The sequence below is a fragment of the Pongo pygmaeus genome, chromosome 3, assembly GCF_028885625.2.
Source record: "Pongo pygmaeus isolate AG05252 chromosome 3, NHGRI_mPonPyg2-v2.0_pri, whole genome shotgun sequence".
Lineage (NCBI taxonomy): Eukaryota > Metazoa > Chordata > Mammalia > Primates > Hominidae > Pongo > Pongo pygmaeus.
Genome location: NC_072376.2, coordinates 303,867 through 325,988, shown reverse-complemented (window position 1 = coordinate 325,988; position 22,122 = coordinate 303,867). Strand labels below are relative to the sequence as shown.

Below are 22,122 nucleotides of genomic sequence, written 5' to 3'. Positions count from 1 at the left end.
CTTTAAATGTAGAAAGCTAAAATTCTTAGGAAGTTACAATAACTTTTTTTTTTTTTTTGAGATGGAGTTTCACTCTTGGTGCCCAGGCTGGAGTGCAATGGTGCAATCTTGGCTCACTGCAACCTCCGCCTCCCGGGTTCAAGTGATTCTCCTGTCTTAGCCTCCCGAGTAGCTGGGATTACAGGCGTGCACCACCATGCCTGACTAATTTTGTATTTTTAGTAGAGATGGGGTTTCTCCAAGTTGGTCCGGCTGTTCTTGAACTCCTGACCTCAGGTGATCCGCTCGCCTTGGCCTCCCAAAGTGCTGGGATTACAGGTGTGAGCTACTGCGCCCGGCCTTTTTTGTGTGTGTGTGTGTGTGACAGAGTCTCTGTCACCCAGGCTGGAGTGTGCAGTGGTGCCATCTCGGCTCACCGCAACCTCCGCCTCCTGGGTTCAAGCGATTCTCCTGCCTCAGCCTCCTGAGTAGCTGGAATTACAGGTGCCTGCCACCATGCCCAGCTAATGTTTTGTATATTTAGTAGAGACGGGGTTTCACCGCGTTAGCCAGGATGATCTGGATCTCCGGATCTCCTGATCTCCTGATCCGCCCACCTTGGCCTCCCAAAGTGCTGGGATTACAGGCAGGAGCCACCGCGCCCAGCAACAAGAACTTTTAAAATGCTGAGTAGAGTAGCAAGAAAAATATGAGAATTTTCTAGGTAGTGAAGAAGACCAAAGAAAATATCCAGAATGTGATCAATCTAAGAAACAAGAGCTCTTCTTGGATATGGGTAAAGACACAGATGACAAATTCCTGTGGGTTGACCAACTTGACATAGGCAAATGGGGAAAGAACCATAAACTAACTGCAGACATTGCAAATGTGGTATCTCCCATTAGTGTGAAATAATTACAACTTATGTTGCCTACATTTACAGGATTTACATTTAAAATGTTTCGAGTCAATACAATCAGGAAAATAGACAACATATTAATAATGTGGACAGAACAAGAAGCTATAAGGGTGACAAGTCATACTTGGAAAACAGCCAAATATGAAGTAAACAATTAAAAATGTAAATAATCTACTTAATTTACAATGTATCAGTGAAACATTTGTCTTAGCTGATGAGAAGATTAGTCAACTATAATACTGAGCAGAATCAGTGCAAAAACGACCTCCCAAAGTGCTGGGATTACATCACTGCATGAGCATGAGCCACCGTGCCTGGCCTACAGAATATATTTTCAAAATTAAAGTCAATATTCAGACTTGGCGATGTATAGTTTCTAAAATTAAAACCAGACATAAGTCTTTGAATTCAGAAATGTAGTGTGTCAACAAAATAAACAGATTAAATACTGAAAAATAGCCAAGCTGCATGAGACCAGAGTAGAAAAAAAAGTATAAATCAGTGAGAGAAAAAAAATTTTACAAAGATGGAAGTAACATTTCCACAGCTGCATAGAACGAAAACCAGAAAAAGAAACACAAATTATCTTTAAAGCTAGAAATGAATACTTACCTGTAATACCTTCAACAAAAAAAGTAAATTAAAATATTTTCAAAAGAAAAACAGGGCCAGGCACAGTGGCTCACGCCTGTAATCCCAGCAATTTGGGAGGCCAAGGCAGGTGGATTGCCGAGCTCAGGAGTTCGAGACCAGCCTGGGCAACATGGTGAAACCCTGTCTCTACTAAAATACAAAAAATTAGCTGGTTGTGTGAAGGGGTGGCCTGCCCCTCCACACCTGTGGGTATTTCTAGTCGGGTGGGACGAGAGACTGAGAAAAGAAAGAAGACACAGAGACAAAGTATAGAAAAACAACAGTGGGCCCAGGGGACTGGCACTCAGCACACCAAGGAGCTGCACCGGCACTGGCCTCTGAGTTTCCTCAGTTTTTACTGATTATTATTTTTATTATTTTAGCAAAAAGGAAAGTAGTAGGAGAGCAGGGTGATAATAAGGAGAAGGTCAACAAAAAACATGTGAGCAAAAGAATCTATGTCATAATTAAGTTCAAGGGAAGGTACTATGCCTGGATGTGCATGTAGGCCAGATTTGTTTCTCTCCACCCAAACATCTCAGTGGAGTAAAGAATAACAAGGCAGCATTGCTGCAAACATGTCTCACCTCCCACCATAGGGCGGTTTTTCTCTCATCTCAGAATTGAATAAATGTACAATCGGGTTTTATACGAAGACATTCAGTTCCCAGGGGCAGGCAGGAGACAGTGGCCTTCCTCTATCTCAACTGCAAGAGGCTTTCCTCTTTTATTAATCCATCTCAGCACAGACCCTTTATGGGTGTTGGGCTGGGGGACAGTCAGGTCTTTCTCATCCCACGAGGCCATATTTCAGACTATCACATGGGGAGAAACCTTGGACAATACCCCGCTTTCAAGGGCAGAGGTCCCTGCGGCTTTCCACAGTGCATTGTGCCCCTGGTTTATTGGGAATAGAGAATGGCAATGACTTTTACCAGGTATACTGCTTGTAAACATTTTGTTAACAAGGCACGTCCTGCACAGCCCTAGATCCCTTAAACCTTGATTTTATACAGCGCATGTTTTTGTGAGCTCCAAGTTGGGTCAAAGTGGCTGGGGCAAAGTTACAAATTAACAACATCTCAGCAAAGCAATTATTTAAAGTACAGGTCTTTTTCAAAATGGAGTCTCTTATATCTTCCCTTTTTACATAGACACAGTGACAGTCTGATCTCTCTTTCTTTTCCCTACAGTTGTGGTGGCGTGCACCTGTAGTCCCAGCTACTTGGGAGGCTGAGGCAGGAGAATTGCTTGAACCCGGGAGGCAGAGGTTACAGTGAGCCAAGGTTGAGCCATTGCACTCCAGCCTGGGCAATGGAGTGAGACTCCATCTCAGAAAAAAAAAAAAAAAAAGGAGAGAAAAACATTAATGTTGTTATCAGAGCTTCTTAAGCATGTACTTCAAGAAAAAAGAAAAATTTTTGTGTCTAAAGTTAAAAATAAAAATGACAAAGTAACAGATTTGATTTTGGAGCTGACATGTCCTTCTCTCAGGGTTATCAGTACCTGGCAGCCTTTCACCTACATACAACACTGTAGAGTTTACAAAATTGTCTTCTCTTTAATCTCTTCTCTGATCTTCATATCCTGTGAGGCTGTGCAAAATAGAGGCTTGAGTCCCATTTTTCAGATAAAAAGCTGAGGCTCAGAAAGACAAAAATCACACACAAAGTTTGCAACAGAACTGGGACTAGAACACAACACTCTCATACCAGTGCTTTTCCCATCCTAAATCACTCCTAGGGCTAGGAATACATTAAGACTCCAAAAGATAAAGAATTGCTCAGGCCATGTGCGGTGGCTCATGCCTGTAATCCCAGCACTTTGGGAGGCCAAGGCAGGCGGATCACGAGGTCAAGAGATCAAGACCATCCTGGCCAACATGGTGAAACTCCCTCTCTACTAAAGATACAAAAATTAGCCAGGTGTGGTGGTGTGCACCTGTAGTCCCAGCTACTTGGGAGGCTGAGGCAGGAGAATTGCTTGTAACCAGGAAGCAGAGGTTGCAGTGAGCCAAGATTGTGCCACTGCACTTTAGCCTGGTGACAGAGTGAGACTCCATCTCAAAAAAAAAAAGGAATTGCTTAATGCATTCCACCAAGATTAGACCTGACCCATCCCAGAAAGCTCTGGGACCCTGAAATGGAGAAATCAAAAACAAGAATGATGCCTACATTTGCACATCTGAGCTCCAATCCAAACTCTGCCACTCAGCTATAGAACCTCACTTTCTCAGCCTCAGCTTTAAAGCACTCATTGGCTTTTAGTTTAAGCACATGAGTAATGTGTTGTGCTTCATTTCTTCTCCTCCATGGTGTTTCTTTCATGGTTCCAGATCCTGGGGGCTTCTGATCAACCCTTCTGCTAAGCGATGGATGAATAGATGAATGGATGGGTGGATGAAAGTATGGATGGAAACATGGATGGATGGATGAATGCTCAGGAGAGCAGAAAGAAGTAAACAGAGAGTGAAAATGAGAATGAGGAGGTGATTGAAGGATGAAGAGTTGATGCATGAGACAGAGGCATGGTCTCCAATCCTCCTATCGCCACACAGCCTCACCAACATCTGCCTTGGGGTAGCAGTGGCATGTGCTTCAGATGATGTTCCCAGTCACCACGACATAGCTGCAGAAGGTGCCATAGACCTGAGGCTGATCATGGCTCATGAGAAATGTGCTAAGAGCCAGCAGCACAATAAAGTCGACGTTGAAGCTCTTCTCATCTGCCTCGGCTGCCTGGCCAGGCCATAGACTATGCACTCCTGGTAGACGGGTGCATGTCATCCAGCATAAACAGCCAGACAGGCTCACAGGGAGGGAAGAAGCTCTGCGATTGCTGCCAATTGAGGCTTAAAGTTAAAGGGAGAGCAAGACCCCAGTCAGGTCCCCAGTCAGTCTTTGGTTGAGCCTTTACTGTGTGGCGGACACTCTGAGGTGTGGGCACTCTGAGAAACACAAGCTTCAGGGATGGATGGCACGCTGTCCTTATTTCTGGGGCACCTTCCAGGGCACAATATGGTCAAGGCTGTGCAACGTGCATGAGGTCCAGCATGTGGATGAAGCAAAGAGAGGGATAGAGGGGGTGGAGGCTGACAGGACTGATTCACAGAAAGTGCCCTTGAGAAGGCAGTTAAAGTTCTTCTCCCAGGGCAGGGAATGACTTCCAGGCACAGAGGCCAACATGAGCAAAGGCACAGGGGCAAGTATCCACTGACACACAGCTGGAGAGAAAGCTCTAAATGATGTGTGAGGCTGCCCACATTGCATCCTCCTCCCCAGACCTGTTCCTTCCCAAACCCCATCCTTCCAGTTAGTGATCCAGGCCACTGTCCTCACCTCCTCTCTCACACTTGCCTCCTGTGGGCCCCACCTTCAAGATATAAGAATCCAATTGCTTCTCATCCCCCATGACTACTCATCACCTGGTGTGAGCCCCCTTCATCCCTCTCCCCCTAACTGATCTCCACTTCCATTGTTGACCCCTGAAGTCCCTTTGCAACCCAACACTACGTGAGATCATATCAGTGCTCTGCACAGAACCATGGACTGGCTTCCTGTCTCATCAGAGTAAAAGCCAAAGGCTTTAAGGTGACCCGGAGGACCCTGGAAAATTGGCCCATGTTGCCTGCACATCACCCCCCTGAGCTCGCCTCCCATCGCAACTCCTCTCACTTGGTGCCCTGCAGCCACCCTGGCCCTGTGCTGTTCCTGGAACATACGGGCTCCCCAGGCCCCCTGCACCTGCTGTTGCTTTTGCCTGGACTGTTCTTCCTTCAGATAGCTGCACAGCTCCCTCCCTTACCTCCTTCAAGCCTTTGCCTAAATGTCACCTTCACAGTGAGGTCTTCCCTGATCCACCTCTGAAGTTGCAGAACTGCCTCCCCCAGGGATTTACTGTCTTCCTTTCACAATCTCTTTTTCTCCACAGTCCTTATCACTATCAATCACACTTATATATTATTTATTCATCTTATCTCTTATCTGTCTCCCCCAACTAGAACTCAAGCCCCTACAGGATGGGGGCATTTTTTTTGTTCACTGCTATATCCCCAGGGGCTGGAACAGGGCAGGCTCTGGACACATATGTGTGAATGAATTGATGGAGTCTACATACCGGGAGAGAGAGCTGGGAAAGGAAATACAGACAGGAAACCTCCTGGGTCTAAGGCATCTGACATTTTTCACAGAGGTTATGCAGGGGAAAGAGAGGAATCAGACATTAATTTTCAATTAGGGTGAGAAAGACTCAAGTGAGCAATAATTAGCGTCTGGGGGAGTAGTAGGGGAGATTACTGACTGGGAGGGGCTGGGTTAAGGTGGAGTCCTCTAGGGGAAGGGATCACCCATTCACCCAGAAAACAACAGAAGCCCAGGAGGAGCCTGATTTGGTTTGGCTGTGTCCCACCCAAATCTCATTTTGAATTTCCATGTGTTGTGGGAGGGACCCAGTGGGAGGTAATTGAATCTTGGGGGCAGGTCTTTTCCATGCTGTTCTCATGACAGTGAGTAAGTCTTATGAGATCTGATGGCTTGCTTATAAAGGGAAGTTTCCCTGCACAAGCTCTTTTCTCTTGTCCGCTGCCACGTGAGATGTGCCTTTCAGCTTGCGCCATGTTTGTGAGGCCTCCCTAGCCATGTGGAACTGTAAGTCCATTAAACTTCTTTCTTTTGTAAATTGCCCAGTCTTGGATATGTCTTTATCAGCAGCATGAAAATGAAAATGGTCTAATACTGTAAATTGGTACCAGTAGAGTGAGACGCTGCTCACAAGATAACCAGAAATTAAGTCCTGAGTAACAGGCAGAGGTTGGAACAGTTTGCAGGGCTCAGAAGAAGACAGAAAAATGTGGGAAAGTTTTGGAACTCCCTAGAGACTTGTTGAATGGGTTTGACCAAAATGCTGATAATGATATGGACAATAAAATCCATGCTGTTGTGGTCTGAGATGGAGATGAGGAACTTGTTGGCAACTGGAGGAAAGATGACTCTTGCTATGTTTTAGCAAAGAGACTGGCAGCATTCTGCCCCTGTCCTAGAGATTTATGAAACTTTGAACTTGAGAGAGATGATTTAGAGTATCTGGTGGAAGAAATTTCTAAGCAGCAAAGCATTTAAGAGGTGACTTGGGTGCTGTTAAAGGCTTTCAGTTTTACAAGGGAAACAGAACATAAAAGTTTGGAAAATATGCAGCCTGAAAATGTGATAGAAAAGAAAATCCCATTTTCTGAGGAGAAATAGAAGCCAGCTGCAAAAATTTGCATAAGTAATGAGGAGCCAAAAGTTAATCACCAAGACACCGGGGAAAATGCCTCCAGGGCATGTCAGAGACTTTTGTGGCAGCCTGTCCCATCACAGGCCCAGAGGTTTAGGAATAAAAAATGGTTTGTGGGCCAGGCCCAGCGTCCCTCTGCTGTGTGCAGTCTAGGGACTTGGAGCCCTGTGTTTTAGCCACTCCAGCTGTGACTTAAAAGAGCCAAGGTACAGCTTGGGGTATTGCTTCAGAGGGTGGAGGCCCCAGGCCTTGGCATCTTCTACCTGGTGTTGAGCCTGCAGGTGCACAGAAGTTGAGAACTGTGGTTTGGGAACCTCTGTTTAGATTTCAGATGATGTATGGAAATTCCCGGATGCCCAGGCAGAAGTTTGCTGCAGGGGTAGGGCCTTCATGGAGAACCTCTGGTAGGGCAGTGTGGAAGGCAAATGTGGGGTTGACGCCCCTACAAAAAGTCCCCACTGGGGCACCACCTAGTGGAGCTGTGAGAAGAGAGCCACCATCCTCCAGACCCCAGAATTGTAGATCCACTGACAGCTTTTTGGTAGAATAACTGGGTTTCTTTGGAATAAATACCCAGTAATGGGATTGCCAGATTAAATGGTAGTTCTAAGTTTTTTGAGAAATCTCCATACTGCTTTCTACAGTGGCTGAACTGATTTACATTCTTACCAGGAGTGTATAAGTGTTCAATTTTTTCCATAGTCTCACCAACATCTGCCTTTTTTGACTTTTTAATAGTAGCCATTCTGACTGGTGTGAGATGTTATCTCACTGTGGTTTTGATTTGCATTGCTCTGATGATTAGTGATGTGGAGCATATTGTCATGTTTGCTGGGTGCCTGTAAATTCTCCTTTGATAAGTATCTGTTCATGTTTTTGCTCATTTTAAAATAGGCTTATTTTGTTTTGTTTTGCTTTTTTGGTTGTTTACATTTCTTACAGTTCTGGAAATTAGGCCTTTGTCAGATGCATAGTTTTCAAAGATTTTCTTTCATTCTATAAATTTTCTGTTTACTCTGTGGATAGCTTCTTTTGCTGTGCAGAAGCTTTTTAGTTTAATTAAGTCCTTTTTGTCAATGTTTATATTTCTTTCAATTGCTTTTGGGAACTTAGCCAAAGATTCTTTCCCAATTCTTTCCTAACGTCAAGAAAGATATTTTCTAGGTGTTCATAACCAAAAAAATTCACATATATGTGTGCGCTTCTTCTTCTTCCTCCTCCTCCCCCTCTTCCTCCCTCTGTTCCTTCTTCTTCTTTTTCTTTTTTTACTTCCACTTCTGTTTCTTCTTATTTATTATGTATATGCCCACCAACAACATGCTAGTGTGAGCATCTCTGTGCAGATGCTCAAGTGTTCTTACGAGATGCCTTTCAACAGGTAGAATCCTTTATGCAAGAACATGTAACTCTCAACTTCTTTTTTATTTTTAAATGTGGTTTCACTCTGTTGCCCAGGCTGAAGTGCAATGACACAGTCTCAGCTCACCAGGACCTATACATCCCAAACTCAACTGATCTTCTCACCTCATCCTCCCAAGTAGCTGGAACTACAGGCTCAGACCACAACACCCCGGTAGTTTTTGCATTTTTTTTTTTGAAACAGTCTCATTCTGTCACCCAGGCTGGAGTGCAGTGGTACAATCTCTGCTTACTGCAATCTCCACCTCCCAGGTTCAAGTGATTCTCCTGCCTTAGCCTTCCGAGTAGCTGGGACTACAGGCGTGTGCCACCATGCCCCACTAATTTTTGTATTTTTAGTAGAGACGAGGTTTCACCATGTTGGCCAGACTGGTCTCGAACTCCTGACCTCATAATCTTCCCACCTCAGCCTCCCAAAGTGCTAGGATTACAGGCATGAGCCACCACACCCAGCCATTTTTTGCATTTTTTATATGCAAAAACAGGGGTTTTTACCATGTAGTTCAGCCTGATCTTGAACTCCTGGATTCAGGCAACTCACCCACCTTCCCCTCTCAAAGTGCTGAAATTACAGGTGTGAGCTATCATGCTTGGCTTCTTTCAACACTTGATGCATATTTTCAAATTATCTTTCAAAAGGTTATTGACCATTTATACACTTTAGAAGTATGAACAATGTGTTTCTACTGCTCATAAAAAGGGACAATATTAGAAAACATTTAATTTCCCAAAGTGATGCCAGACAAAATTCATATATTTTGGAGCTTTTTTTTCTAACCACATTGAAGTTGGGCGCCTTGTGAAAAATGGCCTTTTTTTTTGAGATGGAGTTTCCCTCTTGTTGCCCAGGCTGGAGTGCAATGGCACGATCTCCGCTCACTGCAACCTCCACCTCTAGGGTTCAAGTGATTCTCCTGCCTCAGCCTCCCGAGTAGCTGGGACTACAGGCATGTGCCACAAAGCCTGGTTAATTTTGTGTTTTTAATAGAGATGGGGTTTCTCCATGTTGATCAGGGTGGTCTCGAACTCCCGATCTCAGGTGATCTGCCCGCCTCAGCCTCCCAAAGTGCTTGGGATTACAGGTGTAAGCCACCATGCCTGGCAAAATGGCCATTTTTACTTCTTTTTTTTTTTGAGACGGAGTCTTGCTCTGTTGCCCAGGCTGGAGTGCAGTGGTGCCATCTCGGCTCACTGCAAGCTCCGCCTCCCGGGTTCACATCATTTTCCTGCCTCAGCCTCCAGAGCAGATGGGACTACAGGCGCCTGCCACCACTCTGGGCTAATTTCGTTTTTGTGTTTTTAGTAGAGATGGGGTTTCACCGTGTTAGCCAGGATGGTCTCGATCTCCTGACCTTGTGATCCACCCACCTCGGCCTCCCAAGTGCTGGGATTACAGGCGTGAGCCACTGCGCCCGGCCAACTTATTTTAATGTGTAATTTTTAAAATAAGTTCTGTGTATTTTTTAATTGAGTTTGTGATTTTTCTCCTTATTGTCAGGGGTTTCTAACACCTTCTATTTTAATGCAATCTGTCTCACATTATCCTAGCAGGGTAATGACTGTTCACACATCCAAGAATACATCTGTCCTGAATCTGTTCTTATAAATAAGTCAGAAGTCAAGAAATCCAGGGTGTCATCTAAACACCTGGTAGAGCCCCCCAGTCAAGACATGAACTGGGCTCCCTTTTACCTCATAGACAGCTGAAGGATTGGACGTGGATTTATTGATTGGCCCCAGGCTGCATCTAAGCACTTGGGCTAGGACTCAACCCTGATTGCCAAGCTGCATGTAAACAGTCTTGAAGTTTGCTATCATAATGTACCCTAGCCTGCTACCAAGACACTCGTCCTGGCCACTTCAACCTCTGACTCACAGCTCTGTTGGTGTGAATGCAAACCTGGCTCTCTGGCTGCCAAGAATATATAAATGCAGAACAGCAAATCAAGCATTCAGTCACCAGGCAAGAGTTCTTTCCAGGTTTCCAAAACAGACTTTCCAGAATTTCCCAAAGATATTGAGACTTAGACCCTTCCTGACCCCACCCCCTGAAATAATCATAAATGGAATCTGGGAGCCATGCAGACTCTCTAGCCTACTCTTTAGTGAAAATGGACTTGGGCCTAAAATGGCAACCCTTTGTCCTCAAGAACACAAACTCAGATGCTGAGCATTGGCCTCCTACCTTCCAATGACAGATCTTACCCAAGTCCCATCAAAGCTCATACTGTCTTTTAACTGCCACCATCCAGACGTGTTCCAGAACAACCCCTCAGAATTGTCTTAATGAGATGGGACAAGGGGCAATGGAGCTCCAGGTTCAGAATGGCTGCCTCATCTTTCTCTTCTGAGAAGTCTGTACCTGCTGGACAGAATCCTCACTCCTTAGGCAGTTTAGCCCTTGTCCCAGGAACTGCTCCCTAAAAGAATCTCCTAGTCTCTTTTCCCTCTAAAGAGAGGGTCCATGAGACACTATATGGTAGCGAATACATGACCTCAATTCTCACCTGACTTGGTTAACTGATGAACTGAGATAAAGATGCAGGGAACATCCTGTGTCTAGTGAATCTGTCCTGTGCTTCTCAGCTGTGGTGCCTGTGCAAATGCTGGAAGCCAAAAGAATATCCAGTGGTAGACACACAGACACTGTCTAATAAAATTATGTAAGTTTAAGTTTAATATAAATGGAATTTATAATGTCATATGAAATATTGTTACTTAATTTTATAAGAAAACTGTGTTAGATTTTGTAAAGGCATTAAATATAATTTTAATAGGAAACTATGAAATTTAAGTGCACTTGGTATAAATGACTGAATTTTGGGCAATTCAGTAAACGTCACATATGACTGTGAGTCATTGTTGACGAAATGCTACTACAGATAGCATATTGCATGTGCGTTTTGATTTGTTCCTTTCTCTGAGGTCAATTTTTCTTAATTTTATTCATCAAGTTTTATACACTTTAGACAAAAGAGACCTTGTAGTTATCATGTGCTCTATGAATCTGTACTTTGTTAGAAATACACATTTTCAGGCAAACCCCAGATATATTGTATCAAAATCTGGATTTCAAATATTTTCAGGTGATTCACATGCATATTAATAATTGTTAAGTGGCAGTAATTCTATGATTGAAGGAGAAAAGTTTATATGGATGTATTGATTTGTCAAAAAGGTACAGTAAAGACTGTATGTTTCAATGCATATACATCTTATCTTACAGAAAATAACTAATAACAATAATAAAGTGGAGAGGGGAGGCTGGGAGCAGTGGCTCACACCTGTAATCCCAGCACTTTGGGAGGCTGAGGTGGGTGGATCACGAGGTCAGGAGATCGAGACCATCCTGGCTAACATGGTGAAACCCCATCTCTACTAAAAATACAAAAAATTAGCTGGGCATGGTGGTGGGCGCCTGTAGCCCCAGCTACTTGGGAGGCTGAGGCAGGAGAATGGATTGAACCCGGGAGGTGGAGCTTGCGGTGAGCCCAGATCGCACCACAGAACTCCAGCCAGGGCAACAAGAGCAAGACTCCATCTGAAAAAAAAAAAAAAAAAAAAAGTGAAGAAGAAATTAAACATAAATGAGACATAATTAGTAGATGTTGAGGCTGAGCATCAGCCTATTATACTATATTGGTTACTGTATATAAGTTTAAAATATTCTCTAATAAAAGACTTGTCTAAAAAGACAAACCATCTATAACATTAGCTCTTAAGATTGTGGTTAGATTTGGGGGGAAGGAAAAGAAGTGGTTTGTGGGCAAAAACAAGGGTAGTTCTATTCTATAGTTACACGAATGTATTAGCTTTGTTATAAATTATTGGGCATTACATTAATATTTTATTGTGGATGCATTTCTGTATGTATGTTATACATCAATAAAAATGTAAATATTACATATTTAATACTAACTTAATATTTCAGAATAATAGCAATGTTTTGTATTGTTTTGTTTGAAAGTGGGGCATTGGCCAGATGTGGTCCACTGCACTCCAACCTGGGCAACAGAGTGAGACTGCATATCAAAAAAAAAAATTGGTGGAGCATTTACACTCAGTCATCATGAGATGGATACTAATATTCCAAGGTATGTATACATGTCTTGACACTGGGTAGTCCCCCTCAATCTTTCATTTTTTACATCAATTGAGTAAGTAGCATGGTTTTAGTTTTGGGGAATGCAATTTCTTACAGCAAAGTCCTTCCTCCACAACAATATTCACCTAGCACAGTGGGCTGCACATAGTGTGCACTCAGTGTGTGTGAAACTGGTTTGAATCACGAACAAAACAAGTAGCAGAGGTCAGTTTTGCAAAGGAAAGAATGTGAGTAATACAAGTAAGACTGAAAGGCCACAACTCAACAGCAAACACTTTTTACATTAATTTGAGAAATATTTTCAACTGCTTCTCTGAAAGATATTGGTTTACAGCAGACATTTGGGAGTATGGTTGCATATTGTAATCACCTGGAGAGCTTTAACTCACACTGACTTTTGCCTGGGTCTTATGCTAGGGATTCTGGCTTAATTATTCCCTTGCAATTTGGGTTTGGGAACTTTAAATACCACCACCTACGTGCACAACAGGCTAATATGCGTCCAAGGGTGAGAAGCATTGATTCAGGGTGAGGAATGCACTGGTTATGTGTGATTTCTATGTGTGCTCTAGGCACTTGCCCTATAGCTGCTCCTAAATGTGGGGTCTTAGAAAACATCTTGGCCCTTCAAAGCATACTCTGCTTGTTGGCTAAATTGCAGCAGGAAAAAATACCAGCAGCCCTATTGCTATGTCACTTGCCTGCAGAGCAAAAGTTGTTTCAGGAACAGTAATTTGATTTAGTCTATATTAAAAATCATAAATAGTCTACAAATATAAAAAATAGTTTGCAGCTATGTTGAGTGCATTATAGGTGTTTTCAAATTTCTCCTATGATAAATTAAAAATGTAATGTTGGGCATTAATTTCCTAAACCCAGTGCTCAGCAATTTCCTCAAATTGTTTCCAGTTTTTCCAAGAGACTTCAGAACCATTCCCTGAAGTGAATTATTTCCAATGGTGAAGAGTAAGGGGTGGATGGGATGAGATTCTAAAAAAAAAAAAAAAAAAAAAATCTTGCTTCTATTTCAGAAGTGTCACTCTTCAGCCCCGTGAAGGACACGAAAAGCTGTCTGAGTAGTGTGGTCTATGGAGGTGCATGGGCTTCAGAGCTAGGGAAGCATCGATCCTGAGTCCAAGCCAGCTGCTTAGTAGCTGTGGGATAGTTATACAAGACACATCTGCAAGAAAAGTCGTGATAAAATTGATTGCAAAAACAGCAATTAAAAAAAATTCTTATTGTATTCATGTTCTTGGAAATGGCTTTTATAGTTGTTCCCATCAAGAAACAGATTCTGCTTCCCAAACTTGAATCTCTCTTGACTTATTTGCACAGGCCGAAGCTGTGCATATGACAGTGTGCCAGTTTGGGGCCCAGATTCAAAAGGTCTTCAATGCTTCTGTTATCTTTTTCAGAATTCTTCCATCTCTATGAAAACAAGCCTATTTTAACTTTCTGGAGGATAAAGGAGCATGCTGAGGAAAGCCAAAGTGCGCCAGTTTACAGACAGCTCACTCCCAGAAGCAGAGCCACCTAATTCACTAGCATCTGACCACTCACACCTGAAGGAGCCAAACTGAGCCCAGAAGAATGGCCCAGCTGAGCCCAGCCTAAGTTTCTAACCAGCTCAATCCTGAGCTAGTATGTTTCAGGATTGTTTGTTATGCCGTTATAGCTTAGTAATATATACACCCATTAAAGACAGGATTCCAGCATTCCAGGACAGATTGATTACAAATAACCTGCAAATGCTTGGCACTCTGTAAGTATTGATTTTGTGTTTCCTTTATTTAAAGTTAAATTTGTTGTAAGATGGTATTGACTTATACAGAAGTGAGGCAGGAGAATAGGGTCTGGAGGCAGGGAACTTAAGGCCAATTCGTGCTGACTTCCTAAAGAAGAAACACCAAGGTCTGGGAGCAGGAAACCTAAGGCCAATTAATGTGAACTTCTTACATCTAAACCAAAAGGAAAAACCTCATCTACACCTGAGTAGCAAAGGATCAAAGGCGACTGTTGCTACATCCCTCTCCTTTGCACAAGTTCTGATAGAAAAGGAGAGTGACTTGGAGTGGCCGTGAGCCAAGCACAGGCCATGCCTTCATCTGCATGGGGTACCAATTCACCTCAGCCTTTGATTAGCCATGGACCAAATCTTTCATCCAGATAAAGGGTAGCTGATAGGGACCTCAAAAGAAGTATTTAAAACCCAGATAACTTTGTAACCGGGTCCTTGAGCTGCTTGCTGGGGCCCACACCCACCCTGTGGAGTGCTTTCTTGCTTTAATAAACCCCTGCTTTTGCTGTTTCCTTCGTGTGTTTCGTTCCATTTTGCATTTTGTTCAATTCTTTGTTCAAAATGTCAAAGACCTGGACAACTCACACTCATGGTCTTCCTTCTGAGAACAGAAGTGCAGGTAGAAGTGGATGCCTGTGATTGGTGCTTAAACTCACCCAGTGCCCCACACCACAGGAGAAAAACACACAGTTACAGCCTGACAGTTAGGTCCAAAGATAAATAGCAAAACAAGAAGTTTGCCTTTAATCTATTCCCTCCACATCTAAACTCTGGAGGGCAAGGCTGTGAAGAGATCTGAAGACATGGTGCTCTCTCTTCCTGTGGACCCATCATTCCTTGTTTACTGTCTGATATTTAAAAGGAAGAGGAACTCCTGAGAGAGGAGGCAGTCAGAAGCTAGTTAGGAAGATAGGGAGGGAGGGTCTCTGGAGAGGAAAAACACCCACGGGACTGCACATGCACCACCCCTGTAGCTAGTGGGAAGAAATGTGGGTAAGAACTTCCTCTTATGCCAGGATGTTGATCAGAAGGGACTGTCCCCACTTAGGCCCACGTGTAACAAATCAACCTAAATGTCATTAATTTGACCCAGCTCCTTATAATGTTACCTAACATGACATAAGTATTTTGGTTTTAGCTTCACCCTTTCCACCTGCTGTGGGTTTCGCGTGGGCACTCATGGGTAATAACCAAGAGGGAGTCACTGTGGTCAATCCCACGCATGCGCAGATGCAACACTGTTATAGGGGAACTTTACCCCTCCCATTTGGGCAGAACCCACAGAAGACTTCCTTGTTCTTGCCACATAAACTCAGCCCCATTTCTGGCAACCTGCTTTCATGTCCCCTCTTACTGCTGAGAGATTTCCTTATGCTTAATAAATCCTATCTGCTTTACTTACTCTCTGGTGTCTGTATGTCTTATCCTTCCTGGTCATGGGAAGAGAGCCCCGACCTGGTTGAACTGAGGAGACCACCACACTGGCACCAAACAGCAAGGGGGAGACCGTGGTCTTCACGTGGACACTCTCAGCTTGCAGCCCCTGCTCTCTCTAGGGGCACTGTCCCACCCATCCTTCATCCTGAGGAGAAAAGTTGATAGAGAGGCTGGTCCCTTACTTCCAGCAGAAAAGACGTGTTCAGGCCCTCACTTTCTTGAGGTCAGAGCCCTCATGGCTGCACTCAATGTGGCAGCCACCAGACATATGTAGCTACTGGGTACCTGGAATGTGGCTGGTTTGAGGTAAAATGTGCTGCAAACATAAAATACACAGTGAGTTTAGACGAATTAGATCAGAAATATACTTTATTTCTAATTATATATTGATCACATTGAAGCAATATTTTGGATACAATAGGTTAAAATTATAAACAATTTCACTTGTTTCTCTTTATTATTTTTGATGTGGCTAATAAAAAATTGAAAATTCACAAATAGCTAACATTTTATTTTTTAAAGGATTGCTTCCCTCTTAAAATCCTACTCAAAAGACGAGAGGACAGAGAGGTTATGAAATCTAAAATATTAAAATAATTGTCATTATATGGTTTCCATTTGTGAACAAGTGTGTGTCTGTGTGTGTGCGAGAGCGTGCGTACACAATTTATAAATGGACGTAACCTTACACACCAGAAGGTTAAAAATGAACCCCCAACACAGCCAAGCCTAGCACAGAGAGAAAGCCCTGACTGAAGATATCTGGAGGCACGAGTCTGTCTCTCTTGCCTCATTAAGTGCACTGTGTGGTGGCAAGTTCTGTCACTCAAATTCTGAGGGTGGGGAGCTTGGTGTCTTATCCAATCAGAGCGCTGGACTGAGAACTGCCCAATCAGGCGCGCAGCCGGAGAGGAGGGGGCGGCATCCGGGATTTGGCGCGGCTTTCGCCTTTAGCTCCAGTCTGAGCTCGGTTAGGGCCTCCACCGCCTTGCTTTCACCCCTCAGGGAGGCGTCGGTGATTCTGTCACAGCCTCAGCCTCCGTCGCTCTGTGACCTGCGGGTATTGGATGATTCGTAGCTGAGACTCCGCTACACCCCTGAAGTGGGGAAATGGTGAGTGTGCGGGGCAGGGCGTCCCAAGGCTGGGGAGGCCTCATCCCAACCGGCGGGAAATGGCGGCAGCGGGAGGGAGTCTGCGAACGGAGTCTCCGCTGCCGCCGCTCAGCCCTCAGTCCTCAGTCCCCTCCGGTGAGGGACCCGGGTGCATGTCGGTCCCCGCAGGGCGGCTCTGGCCCAGCCTGCAGCCCTCCTTGTGCAGCTCTGCACCCGCAGCCCCGCGCCTTCCCTGGGCTGTGGGGTGAGGAGGAGCTCATCTGGAAGACGCCGCGCGGCATGCGAGGTGCCCGCCTGGGAGGAGCTGTGGTCTGGGGGTCCCGTCCCTACTTTACCCTGTTTGGGATGATATCGAGGCCCTATCAAAACATAGAGTTCATGTGAGCAAAAGGGGACTCATTAATGGGACAGCGCCGGCCGTGGCTGGTGGTTTGGGGTCTGCCGGCGGGTCTTGAAGGAAAGGCTTTTGTGAGGTGTGTGAGGAAGCGAAGCAAATCACCCGCCCGCTCCCACTTCCCACCAGTCCCTTTGCCTTGTGCGCCTCCTCCGCGTGGCTGTTCCTGAGTGGCATCTTTTAGAATACGCTGGTGTGGGCGCGCACAGCGCTTCGCTGAGTTCTGTGAGTAGTTCTGCGACATTATTGAACCTCAGGAGGGTGTGGGCGCCCCTGGTTTGTAGACAGGTGTTCAGAAATGAAGACGGGTGTCCAGAGGCAGGGACTGGCGTCTGCAGGGGGGCACTGCGGGAAGAGCGCTGAGCTTGTGGGGTCTGCGCTGACTCTGGGTGGTGTCCTTAGTGAGTTGCTGGACACCGCGTTGGGGTTGGAGCATTGACTGGTGTTCAGCAAACTCCGCACGTTTTCTGTCAAAAGAAAGACACGGCTGAGCCTGGGCTGGAGGGAGATGCCTGGTGTCTGCCGGAGTCGCGACTGGGTTCTGCACATGCGCTGTCCTGCTGGGCACTGTTGGGTTCTTCCAGGTCTCCTCCTGGGGAGAGAGGGGACTGGGAACTTAGAGGAAAGGAGTTCGGAGAAACAGCCCTTCCCTGCACCCTGCTGCCAGCCCCCACTTAATGCTAACCCACTCCCGAGGACGCTCACTGGGCATTCGCATTGCCACACTCCTCCCAGGACAGGGTTCTACCCTCAGGAATTGTGCCCATGACAGCTTTGCTCCTAGGGTGTTCTGCCAAGAACACACACAGTGTCAGGAAGACTCCTGGCTCATTTCAACCTCAGACACTGGATCTATAGCAGGAACCTGTTTCCTTCCCCCACCCAGGCTTCTGGACCACCTGATCCTAATCTCCTCTGCCTTTATGGACACATGAGTCAGTCAGATGGTAGCCCTGCCTAGACCTGCACTTGTAGCACAAACCAGTCCTTTAGTCAGTCCTGCCCTGCCCCCACCATGACTCTTGATAGCTCCTTTCTCTCTTCTGCTTTTTTCTTCCTCACAAATCTTCTTTCCTGTGCACACAGTGTGCCCAAGTCCATCCCTCACTTGCCTGCGAGAATTCAGACGTTAGTGAGTTCAAGACCATGCCTTTAAACCTGGCTGTTGTAGGAGCAAACCCAAATTAGACGCGGCTTAATGGTCTCTCTTTAGAATGAGGGAATAATTTTTGCTCTTTTCCCTTTTCTTAAAGCATTTAGTTTGAAAACTTTTTTTGTTTTGTTTTCTTGAGCCGCAGTCTCACTCTGTTGCCCAGGCTGGAGTGCAGTGCCGTGATATCGGCTCACTGCAACCTCCACCTCCCGAGTTCAATTCTCCTGCCTCAGCCTCCTGAGTAGCTGGATTACAGGCCTGCGCCACCACGCCTGGCTAATTTTTTTAATTTTAGTAGAGAGGGAGTTTCACCATGTTGGCCAGGCTGGTCTCGAACTCCTTACCTCAGGTGATAATGTTGTACCTGAGCGAGTTAGAGAAAATGCCACACTTTGAGACGAATTAACAGTCCGTTTATTCAGCCGGCGGCCAAGACATGGCTAACGCTCAAAGTTCTCTCGGCCCGAAGAAGGGGCTAGATTTTCTTTTACACTTTGGTTTAGAAAGGGGAGGGGGGTCTAGTTAAAACAATTTTACAGAAATAAAGTAGGCAAAAAGTAAAGGATAAATGGTTACAGGAAAGTAAACAGTTCCAGGTGCAGGGGCTTTAAGATTATTACAAGGTGATAGACGCGGGGCTTTTGGGCGTTATCAATCAGACGAATTCCTGGGAAATGCGGATATTGCTCGCCACAGTATTTTATCAGTTAATTGCATTCTTGGACGTGCTGGGAGTCAGCTTGCACAAGTTAAGTCCTTGAGGAAGGGGCTGCCAGTGAAAGAGCCAAGATGGAGTCCATCTGGCTCTTAGCTAAGGGAGAGTCAACTCAGGTGGAAACAAGGTTAGGTGATTAAAGGAAGAGGGAGAGTCTAAAAACACGGTTACTAAAAACAAGGTTGGGCATTACAATTTGTCCACCTTGGCCTCCCAAAGTGCTGGGATTACAGGCGTGAGCCACTGCGCCTGTCTCGAACTTTTATATTTAAGTATTTTCTCTGCTTCTTTTAAATTTATATAAGTCATTTTTGTCAGTTAAATAAGTCATTTGTCTTTTTTGAGTCAAACTTGTCTTTATCTAGGACCTGGAAACTATTGCTTTGAAGTGTAAATAGCAAGAACATGCACCCTATCCCACAGTTTCTGTAGGCAACTAGTAGGCTGCCTTCAGCAGGTACCTAGCCTCACATTGCAAATCTACCTCCTGTCATGAAGATGTTGGAAGTTTATTTTCTCTATGAATATTACCAATTAGAAAACCCAGATGAGTTCTCAGATTACTAGGTGAAATTACAATAAGCTGTATATGACAAATGGTGCTGTCATGTCTTCTACTTGAGAATTAATTATGGTGAGTTTCTGTGTTTGTAGTCTCTTAGTAGATTGCCTATGATGCACATCACATTTTGGTTTAATTATGTAACAAAACATTTTCTTACTTCTCTATTATTGTGGAGTTTTTTAGGATTGGAGATGATTTTGCTTTTAGTTATATTTTTCCTCACACTGTCCAGAATCACCAGACATTATACACAAGTGCCCTCTAGGCTTCACTTTAGAGAAAAACCTTTCTCAGGATTCCACTCACAACCCATAACTTGGTGGCAAGGTGCACAAAGTGCAGCGAAGTGCTCCCCAAATCTGGAAACAGAATGGTCTCTCCTTCTATCTACAGTCACTTCTGTAACAGTTTTACTGGATTTCTACAAAAATAACTTTTTAGTACGGCAATCAGTTATTCCTCCTTCATCAGTGTGCCTGGCATCTTCAAATCTGACGCTGATTCTATGATCATGGGGCCCATAATCCCAATCAGGATCACACATGTGCATTGATTAAACCTGAGAACTTTTTTATATCTATCTATCTATCTATATTTATTTTATTATACATTAAGTTCTAGGGTACATGTGCACAACGTGCAGGTTTGTTACATATGTATACATGTGCTGTGTTGGTGTACTGCACCCATTAACTCGTCATTTACATTAGGTGTATCTGCTAATGCTGTCCCTCCCCACTCCCCCGACCCCACAACAGGCCCCAGTCTGTGATGTTCCCCATCCTGTGTCCAGGTGTTCTCATTGTTCAATTCCCACCTATGAGTGAGAACATGCAGTGTTTGGTTTTTTGTCCTTGCAATAGTTTGCTGAGAATGATGGTTTCCAGCTTCATCCATGTCCCTACAAAGAACACGAACTCATCATTTTTTATGGCTGCATAGTATTCCATGGTGTATATGTGCCACATTTTCTTAATCTAGTCTATCGTTGCTGGACATTTGGGTTGGTTCCAAGTCTTTGCTATTGTGAATAGTGCCACAATAAACATACGTGTGCATGTGTCTTTATAGCAGCATGATTTATAATCCTTTGGATATATACCCAGTAATGGAATGGCTGGGTCAAATGGTATTTCCAGTTCTAGATCCCTGAGGAATCCGTCACACTGTCTTCCACAATGGTTGAACTAGTTTACAGTCCCACCAACAGTGTAAAAGTTCCTATTTCTCCACATCCTCTCCAGCACCTGTTGTTTCCTGACCTTTTAATGATCGCCATTCTAACTGGTGTGAGATGGTATCTCATTGTGGTTTTGATTTGCATTTCTCTGATGGCCAGTGATGATGAGCATTCTTTCATGTGTCTGTTGGCTGCCTACATGTCTTCGTTTGAGAAGTGTCTGTTCATATCCTTCGCCCACTTGTTGATGGGGTTGTTTTTTTCTTGTAAATTTGTTTGAATTCTTTGTAGATTCTGGATATTAGCCCTTTGTCAGATGAGTAGATTGCAAAAATTTTCTCCCATTCTGTAGGTTGCCTGTTCACTCTAATGGTAGTTTCTTTTGCTGTGCAGAAGTTCTTTAGTTTAATTAAATCCCATTTGTCAATTTTGGCTTTTGTTGCCATTGCTTTTGGTGTTTTAGACATGAAGTCCTTGCCCATGCCTATGTCCTGAATGATATTGCCTAGGTTTTCTTCTAGGATAAACCTGAGAACTTCAACTCCCTTCTCCCTTTGCCCAAATGCCCACAAATGTGCATAGCTCACCAGCCCTCCAAGTCTTAAATGTGCAGTTCCAAATTCTGAATTTATGTCCTGGGATTTGAGAGAAGGGCAGAACTTTTATCTAAGAAATACAAGTTATTTTAATGATCAGACCCAGTGATGTGTTAAAATGAGACCACAGTCATGTACTGTTCCCCTCTTTGAACTATTTGTCTTTTGGAATTGTGTGCTATTGCCACAAATGGCTATAATTTTTTCTTTTTGTTTTTTGAGATGGAGTCTCATTCTATTGCCCAGGCTGGAGTGCAGTGGTGCGATCTCAGCTCACTGCAACCTCCGCCCCCTGAGTTCAAGTGATTCTCCTGTCTCAGCCTCCTGAGTAGCTGGGACTACAGGCACCCACCACCACGCCTGGCTAATTTTTTGTATTTTGTAGTTGAGACGGGGTTTCACTGTGTTAGCCAGGATGGTCTCAATCTCCTGACCTCTTGATCCCTCCACCTCGGCCTCCCAAAGTGCTGGGATTACCGGTGTGAGCCACCATGCCTGTCCACAAATGGCTATAAATTAACCTAATAATTTCATACTTGATACTATAACCCACACCTTATATGTTAATGTATATAGCCAGTCACTAACCACTTACTTCTATAAGCCAGTAAGAATTTATGACAACTTTCTATCAGTTCCCTCTCTGCCTCCCTTTTTGCCTTTAAAAATATACTTGTCAGCTGGGCACGGTGGCTCATGCCTGTAATCCTAGCACTTTGGGAGGCCGAGGCGGACAGATCACCTGAGGTCCGGAGTTCGAGACCAGACTGGCCAACATGGTGAAACCCCATCTCTACTTAAAAAAAAAAAAAAAAATTAGCTGGCATGGTGGCGTATGCCTG

At 44.4% G+C, this 22,122-nt stretch overlaps 2 protein-coding genes across 2 annotated transcripts in view; one reads left to right on the top strand and one right to left on the bottom strand.

The window, feature by feature from the left end:
- Positions 1–16,501: 16,501 nt before the first annotated feature.
- LOC129035576 (zinc finger protein 732) overlaps positions 16,502–22,122 on the top strand; it is a 38,424-nt gene continuing 32,803 nt past the window's right edge. The window contains 1 exon segment of the mRNA XM_054486100.2: positions 16,502–16,677. Coding sequence (XP_054342075.2) covers positions 16,675–16,677 — 3 coding nt within the window. The 5' untranslated portion in view covers positions 16,502–16,674.
- The window catches only part of LOC129035305 (zinc finger protein 595-like), an 84,504-nt gene continuing 79,374 nt past the window's right edge, over positions 16,993–22,122 (bottom strand). Inside the window, 1 exon segment of the mRNA XM_054485567.2 lies at positions 16,993–17,663. Within this exon segment, the coding sequence (XP_054341542.2) occupies positions 17,542–17,663 (122 nt within the window). The 3' untranslated portion in view covers positions 16,993–17,541.